This window comes from Poromitra crassiceps (genome assembly GCF_964638095.1).
Source record: "Poromitra crassiceps genome assembly, chromosome: 19".
NCBI lineage: Eukaryota > Metazoa > Chordata > Actinopteri > Beryciformes > Melamphaidae > Poromitra > Poromitra crassiceps.
This window is the reverse complement of record NC_139646.1, coordinates 8,407,935-8,417,081: the sequence shown is the minus strand read 5'-3', so window position 1 is coordinate 8,417,081 and position 9,147 is coordinate 8,407,935. Positions and strand designations below refer to the sequence as shown.

The 9,147-nt window shown below is 43.1% G+C and overlaps 1 protein-coding gene across 1 annotated transcript; it reads right to left on the bottom strand.

Annotated features, from left to right (window-relative positions):
- Positions 1 to 4,808: 4,808 nt before the first annotated feature.
- On the bottom strand, positions 4,809 to 5,915 carry LOC310793869 (neuropeptide Y receptor type 2-like; the record flags this gene model as incomplete). Its single annotated transcript, XM_083655762.1, has 1 exon — positions 4,809 to 5,915. One exon carries the CDS (start codon positions 5,913 to 5,915, stop codon positions 4,809 to 4,811), a length of 1,107 nt encoding a protein of 368 aa, XP_083511888.1.
- Positions 5,916 to 9,147: the final 3,232 nt, after the last annotated feature.

The following is a 9,147-nucleotide window of genomic DNA, read 5'->3' as shown; positions in this document are numbered from 1 at the left end:
CATCAATATCAACCTTTATTAACAGGGAAACACGCTGAGAGGAAGTTATCTTTTACAGGTGTGTCCTGTTTCCAGGCTAGAAAAGAAGAAGAAGAAATAACAGACAACAATTACAAGATAAGGCGAGATAAGTTCTCCTATAATAAGAATGTGAAGTGAGTGAGTGAGTGAGTGAGTGAGTGAGTGAGTGAGTTTGTGAGTGAGTGAGTGAGTGAGTGAGTGAGCGAGTGAGTGTGTGAGTGAGCGAGCGAGTGAGTGAGTGAGTGAGTGAGTGAGTGAGTGAGTGAGTGAGTGAGCGAGCGAGTGAGTGAGTGAGTGAGTGAGTGAGTGAGCGAGCGAGTGAGTGAGTAAGTGAGTGAGTGAGTGAGCGAGTGAGCGAGCAGAAATTGTGTTCGGCCACAGCTATGCCATTTTACGTGTGATCGCGCTGAATCTTTCAGGAAGTGTAAAGAGCACGCCTGCGGGTGACCTAACGGAGCCGGATTTGAATTAGGTAATTAGGGTCGGCTAATGGGCAAAATGGCTAATTAGTGGCCAAAATGACTCAAGATAATTAACAGCACCATGGAGAGCTCCAAATTGGAGGAGCTCACGGGTGAGCAGAGTTGCAATCAGCGATCAGCAAAGCTGCATGCCAACTCTGTGAGCAAGGCCTGCGCAGATTAATGGCCGAACATGCGATGCTGTGCATTATAGCTGTGCATCCCGATATACTGCACGGTGCCCACTATAAGAACTAGAGAATAAGCCTGTTTTGAGATGTGCACACTATAAGAATTAGGCAGAACTTTTCTTAATTTGACATTTAAAAAACTGTCTGGCCAGGGAAGTCAGACAGCTCAGAGACAAGCTGGTGTTCAGTAGAGCGTTGGACCGGAGGAGAATCCTGACACCTGTCACAAGGACGGGAGCCTTGCTGTCGGCCAACAGCCAGCTTATGAATGCTTTTCAAGTGATATTGTCCATAAATGTGAAAAGCACTTCAAAAAGGACACGAGGCTGGAGGAAGATTTGAGGAATGTCAAGCAGGCTGCCAACTGAAAGAAGGCCGTCCTAATGCCTTATTATAATACACAAGTACTGTAGCTACTTCAGCTGGAGGTAAGACCTTGGAGAAACCATCTCCCTGTAGCTAACCATGGAAAGAGAATAATAGCATGGTCAATACACACTACTGATCCTGATAGCTATAGACAGCACAATTCAATACAGCATTATACAGAAGCCCGCTGTGAACAGATAAAGGGTCCATATTTTTTCTCATTCTGGTTTGTTTGGGTTCCTTTGTACAGTAAGATCAGTCAAAAAAGGTTGAAAATATTGGAGGTAAAGACTAAAACTGAGATATAATTTCAACTCTGTCAGCAATGATACTTTATACAGCAGTGATGTGATTTGCAGCCCTCTTTGAAAGTGCAGGTAGTGCGATAATTACAATACAGTATATTATAAGAATGGATTTAAATGGAGAGGTTTGAAAAGAAATCACAGGCAGAGGCTACAAAAAGCAGAGGCACAAAAATGACATTGATCAGGCTAGAGCAGAATAGTCCCACTCCTTTCTCTGCTACCTCATGTGGGACAGTTAGAGAACTAACTGGCTTAATAAATAAGAAGTTAGACATCACGGCATCAACTGAATAACAGCTGCGTGCCCACCAGTGAGGCTGTCCTGACAAGACAGTGTCAAGTCAGTGGGGGGAGCTAGAGCACTTTGGTTTGCTACTGGACCCTAGTGATAAGTTGACCTGCCTCAAGGACCACCCTTATGGGGAGAATACAGTTATTAGACAATGATTTCTTATCATGTGAATGACAATACCATTGTAATAACAACAATAACACCATAATTTCTTCATTTGTTTTTACTTTACTGTCACATTATAGACTGTTATCTGTCTCAGTCACCTCAAGTCTTTTTTATCATCACAATGACTGTATTTTCTAACACTGGCTGTCACTTTGACATTAACTGTTATTTTAACACAATTCAGTGATCATTTCAACAGCCACGTTTCAGTCATTTTAACACCGATGCTACCACATTACACTGGCATGAGGTCATTTTTAACATATTTTAAAACTGTCATTGGCTGCCAACAGAAATTATATATTATTTTTTACATTTACTGTCATTGTATTTAACTGTCATTTTATGATGAGAGTATTAGAGTATCATCATAGAGTAGCATTCTTTAGCTTTTTGCTTATGAAAACATGAACACAAGTCCTAGTCAAACCTATCAGCAGGTACATACAGACCTCTAGTGGTGTAGAGTTGAGGTGATCCCACTGATGCTACTAGTCAGATAGAGAGCCAAAGTGAATGTTACTTCCTGCTTCAGCATGCGTACCAGATATTTTCATCCGCCATTTATTTTCCCATAGACATTTCGTAAAATGCTTATAAAAGTAGTTTTACTTATTCAAACGAAAACGGTTCAGCTATATTTAGAAACAGCCAGGGAAGACCATAGAACATTTCACTCGGACCAAAACGTAAAAGTTTGAATCGCTTGGTTTGACCAAGTAAAACTATGTTTATAAGCATTTTACGGAATGTCTATGGAAAATAAGATGGCGGATGAAATCCCTTGGTACGTTTAGTGTCCTCTAGAGAGAGAGTGGCGTCAGCGGAGGACCAAAATGCGAGACTCATTAGCCAATGAACAGCCAGGAAAGGGTTTCGCGCTACTTTTGAATGCTAAAATAAAGCTGATAATGTACAATTTGATTCAAGAAAAAAAAAACTTTCAAAGTACAACACAAACTGTCCATTTTGCTGCAACTCGACAGTGGTGCTTAATCCAGGACCTTACTTCCTGGAACTCCTGAGAGTAAAAAACTGGTCCATTGGAGTGAATGGACATGTCGCAACTCTTCTATAGGCTATTGATAGTATTCTGTTACATCACCACACAGCCATCTTGGTAGGAATATAACAGGTGATTGTAATCAATTAACAGGTGATTACAATCAAGTGACACAAACAGCCAATGAGCTGTGTGTATTATAGCGCCATATTGGTAGGAAAATGCTTGTGACATCATGGGAATACTATGAATAGGCCTACATGGCTCTGGGTACTTTATTTATACAGTCGATGCTTGGTACACATGCTGAAGCAGGAAGTGATGTCAACGGGGTTCCTCTGCCTTTCCGAAGCCCTGCCACTCCGAACGTTAACTTCCATTATTCGGACTGGCGGTCGTTCACCTTAGAAGCCGCAATGCCGACCTTAGGTTTAGGCGTGGGGGTGGGAGAGGTTAGGTTTTGGGTTAGGGTCTGGGGGAGGTTAGGTTTAGGCATGGGGGGAGGTTAGGTTTGGCGTGGGGGCTGGGAGAGGTTAGTGAAAAACGGGGGATATAGACCCCCTTTCTGAGTGCCGATATTTCGGAGTGGCAGCACGTCGGAGTGGCAGCATGTAACCGACGTCAACTTTGGCTCTATATATTTGAGAGTGTCCTTTATATTGCCCTATGTGGACTCAAGTGACTCATCTATGATAAAGAAGCCTAATTAATCAGTCTCACTGCCAGCTCCACTTCATTATTACTAATTGACACATCCATACTTAAAGTTACTGACTGCTCCGATACCTATATCATTAACTTTTTGACTCCTACTTTGTTCAGTGCCTATTGACTTTGGATTCAAATGGATTGCCTCACTTTGTGCCATTAATTAAATATCAATAGGCTACAGATGGATGAACAGAGAGACAGCTGGAAGACAAGCTTTACTGACTTACAGTACGGCCAAAAGAGGAACCCGACAGCAAACAAGGATCAATCCAATCCGTTTTAAAACCCCTTTATTCCTTTGACTCAAAGGCTTGATTAGCCCCTCCCCTCTCCCAAGGGCACGCTTTTGTGACAGTGGCAGCCAGCCGCTCAATAACTTTAGACAGGTGAAGTAACAATGATTGATTTACATGCGGAATGGTCCATGAATAGCTGACTAAAAGAGATGTGCAGCTAATGGCTCGCTCCCTCGGTCCCTCACGCACAGACTAAAGTAAATCAGCATGGAGCCGGTCAACAGGAAGACCTGTGCTGGGCCTATATCCTAATCACTGAGAACATATAGCGCCAATTAGGATGCTCGCTGCAGACAAAGACAAGTTAGGGAGGGGCAGGAACTCTTCTCTGTCTAATAGGAAAGCCTGTTGTTGTTTTAGTTTGCTGAACTCTAATGTACACAAGCACACATCTGCGTCCTACTGCATAACCAGGACCCCGACCGAGACCAAAAGCTTTGTTAAACCCCTACGACATAGGGCTATGATTTGAGTGTTGTTACTACTACCTCTGTATAGTAGATATTTTGTGTTGGTGAACTATAATTATCTTTCTGATCGGATATGTGGACCTTAGTGCACCTTGGTAAAGTCCTGATTGTGAATAATATATAGAGTATCTACTGGAGTAACATTTAATCGGGCAAATGCAGCTTTCTGATCTCCACAATTAATTACACATTCATATTTTCATCTGTCATTTTCCAATTGTGAACTGGGACAGTTAAAAAAAAAAGTCGTTGCAACACAGCACTTGAATATTAAAAACATAATACTGTCAACAATGCTGCCTTCTGACTTGTAGCCTACTTCTTCTATAGGCTACAGATTTTTACAAAATTCGGAATAATTAATTTCCAAAACAAATAAATTGCATTACACCATTAATCTAATTGAATATACATGGATGGATGATGGATAAGGCAAAATATCTGCACAAAAGAGAACAGAGTACACATTCTTTGCAGATGAATCATCGTTCTTCTTTGACTTGAGATTTGATAATGATTTAGAGATTTGTGGCTTTGAAATCAGTGTAAGCCATGTCCTGTGCCTGCCTGCTCTCAGCACGTCTTCTCGTCCTCAGTCTGGAGGGCGGGTTACAATTGCACACGGACAGAAAGGCCGCCCTGTAATTTTTGTTCATCCACCCGTACAGGATCGGATTGACGAATGTGGAACACATGGCCACGACATGGAACGCGGTGAAAAGCAATTTGAAGTCTTTCATATCCAGAACGCTGCTGTCTATGTCTACTGCCAACTGGAAGGCATGGAGCGGCAGCCAGCTGACGGCAAACACCACCACCACGGTCACCAGCATCTTGGTGGTTTTCTTCCTGCGCCGGTGCCGGTCATTACGACCTCCGGGGCTCAAGTGGTTCTTCAGTTTAGTCCAGATGCGGATGTAGGCGAAGGAGTTGATGGCCAGAGGCAGGCCATATTGAAGCAGCAGCATGGAGATACTGTAGATGCTTCCGTGCATGCTGCTTCCCGGCCACTTCTCCGAGCAGACCTGGATGGACTCGTCCGGCGAGAGATCCAAGGTCCCGTACTCCCTGAAGATGGCAAGCGGGCTGGCCAGGAGGGCGCTAACGGCCCACGTGACGATGATGACCGCGGCACACATGTATTTGGACATCTTGCTCTCAAGGTGGTAGACGATGCTCCGGTGGCGGTCTAGCGCGATGATGTTGAGTGTGATGGTGGACACGTGCACGGCCATGCCTTGAGCGCACGGCAACGCGAAGCACAGCACCTGCCCAAACTTCCACTCCCCGTACAGAGTGTAGACCAGAGTGAAGGGTAAACACAGAGTATTCACCAGCAAGTCCGCCACGGCTAAGTTGACGATGAAGAAGTTGGTTACGGTCCGTAGATTCTTGAACGTGTAGACTACATATATCACCAAGGAATTTCCAATGACTCCAAACAATATGATCATGCTGTAAGCCAGGATGAGGACAACTTGCACACCCACCAGCTTTGTACTGTCCCCTAGATGCAGAAAGTTGTCATATTGAGTTGGGGTTGCAGTCGAGCAGCAGTTGGAGGATGCAACTTCAAGTTCAGAATCTTCCATCTGAGTCACGTTTAGCTGACTTGCGATATCCATTGCTAACAGTCCCCATAAGTCAATCTGTGAAAAGATGGAGATCAGTTTGAGTAATGGACAAGAAGTTAGTTATTTTATATTAATCTAATGAAATTCATTTTTAGTTGCAGGCTTACACAATTTCCTGCATATTTTCCTGATTAAACAGGGCATACAGGATGGTATCTAGAAATACAATATAATATTAATCACCTTTTGAGCACATAAACAATATTGCATTTGATAAATGCCCCCCTTCTTCTCTGAGGTGTCACCTTTGATTTGAAAAAGAAAATCACGTGTTTCACCAATTTTCTCCCCAATACTCCACCCCTCTGCCGATCTGGGGAGTCTCAACGCCAGACCCATGAGAGTTCTTACAATGATACACTATGTTACTGCATGCTGCAGATCTCTCTCTGGGTCAGGGACACTCCTCTCACCAAACTGGGCACGGAATATTGACCAGTGATTGGCGAGTGGTGGATTCACCGTTCACCAATCAGTAACAACTTTGCAATCAAGAAAGCCCACCCACCCTGAGACCGCCCATCTAACTGGCTCATTCAACATCGAGCATTTTGAACCCCTCTCTCATTGGTGCTATGACCTGACACATCATTGCAAACCCTCTAGACCCACCCTCAAATACCAGCTGTGGCTGTGAAGTGGCACAGACTAATTTACCGTAAATTCCGGACTATAAGCCGCAGCTTTTTTCCCGTTTTTTGGCCTTTTTTGGCCCCTGCGGCTTAAATAACGGTGCGGCTTATCTATGGATTTTTTCAAAAAAAAAAAAAAAAAAACTCTCTTTTTTAGCACTCTTTCTAACTATAAATCCACTTCTGTTTTAATTTCCTCTCTTGCCCTCTTTTCACCACACCACGGACACTGTGTGCACTGTAAAAAAAAACACAGGTGGTGTTGTGTTATGTTGTTTTGTTGAAATGTTAATAAATGGGAGCTTCCTCAAACAGCCATCTCTTTCCCGACAATCCCCTCTGTGCATGAACCCTTACATATGGTAATTAAACATTAAAACACAATAAAAAAAAAAAAAAGAAAAAAAAAATACCATTAAAACACCCGCGGCTTATAGTCCGGTGCGGCTTATATATGTAAAAAACAGTCAACTTTGCAGGTGCGGCTTATACTCCGGTGCGGCTTATAGTGCGGAATTTACGGTATGTAGTATGCGGAGTGCAGCAATTCAACATAATATTTGAGTCTGGGGAGAGACTAGGGAGTTGTAGACTAGCTGCCACTGCGGGGGGTGGGGGGGTGGGGGGGGGCTACTGATATCATGTGAAACTAGAAGACCGAAGGCATCCATTGCTACCAAGCATGACATGGTAGCTGGTTGGGAAGGGGGATAAATAACGCTCCAAACTTAGGCTCAATTTTGGCGAGTGAAAAACGGGCATGGCCATTTTCTAAGGGGTCCCTTGACCTCTCACCTCAAGATATCTGAATGAGAATGGGTTCTATGGGTACCCACTACCCACAAATCTCCCTTTACAGACATGCCCACTTTATACTAATCCGATGCATTTCTTTGTGTGTGTGTGTGTGTGTGTGTGTGCACGTGCGTGTGTGTGCGTGTGTGCGTACGTGTGTGCGTGCACGCAAAAAACGCTTGCCGTTTTTTTGCATGTAGTATTAATGTGTTATTTTTGCCTGTTCTATTTGAATATTTCCGCATACTAGGGCCCCTAAACAATCTTGGAACATTGGGTATGACTGGAAAGCTGAGACTCTTGTGGATTCAATTAGCCCAATTGTATTCATGTGTGATGATGTTAGGCCACATAGTTACAATTTCATTGTAGTGAGACCATTTTTTGAAACTCACTGTATAAAATGACCTCTTGTGACCTCTAGGATAATCACAGCCGGATTAAACTTTACAACCACAAACTAGAGACCTAGGGCATTCAGGGGATGTATGGCATGGTCATATTTCCATCACAATGTTCTAAGCTCTTATATACTCTATACATTCAACATCAACAATCAGAACACAATGTTTATTACAGATGTATTACTAGAAAACCTTGACACACGGTTCTGAGCTGCACCTCAAATTAACCTTCAGGTTCCCAGTTTTCAGATGATGTGTAGCACTTCTTCTATGTAACATATATACTGTTCACTGCTATCTTACCCTAAATTCAGCAATCCCCCATAAAAACAAAATTTGTGTCTGTTAGTGAGGTGTGGAGTAAAAGAGATTAAAGGAATTCTCAAGAATATATGATTGTATTTTCTTCATAGCCTATTTATATGTTGAATAACTTGATGATATGGCAGCGATAAACTATGCGAAGTAGTGCGAAAGCATGTGAACTAAGCGTTACACTATTGTGGTACTCAAAAATAATTTTGCAAGTTTGGCAGGTCTGCATGTGCCCCTTTTTAACATTGAGCACCTGCCCTTCTAAAGGTCTCTGCACGGGCCCTTTAAACTATCACATACTTCCTCCGATACATGTGGAATCGTGCTTCTTTTCACCTGAAAGCGAGCCCCTATGTCACCTTTAAGAAAGGCTGCTGCACTGCCTTCAGACAACAACGATGAAAAGTCACAGCATTTTTATTAAATCTGGTGATTTTGGAATATTATTTCAACCTGGAGTGAGGCATGGCTGACCTGGAGAGGGGCATGGCTGACCTGGAGAGGGGCATGGCTGACCTGGAGTGAGGCATGGCTGACCTGGAGAGGGGCATGGCTGACCTGGAGAGGGGCATGGCTGACCTGGAGAGGGGCATGGCTGACATTTTGAAGAAGAATCCAAAGCTGGCTACATTGATATTGACGCCCTGACTCTGACCGCAAGGAGAAGCAGAGGTCCTCTGACCAGCACTCCAGAAAATTCCTCCAATCCCTCAAGCGAAGAACCTGAGCCCCTTCACATCTGTGCTCACACACCTGCACACATCAAACCCTTTTCCTTGTATTTTCTATTCTATTTTCACTTCAAACAAAAATATCAAAATCATGTAGGCTACTGCCCGACTGCCCGTATAGTTTTATTTTTGGATAGTTGTTTTTACAGTGAATTTGCTATTTGAATGCTGTTACTTAAAAATAAAAAGAACCCGTATTTTTCTTCTAATGATCAAACTCAGAAACATGTCCAGCTTTCTGTCTTTTTGTTTCAATCAATTCAGCTTAGCCTTTGGTAACTCAGCAGCCTGAGCAGACCTACTGATGTTTTCAGCTTTGTGTACCACAAATAATATTATATTAGAA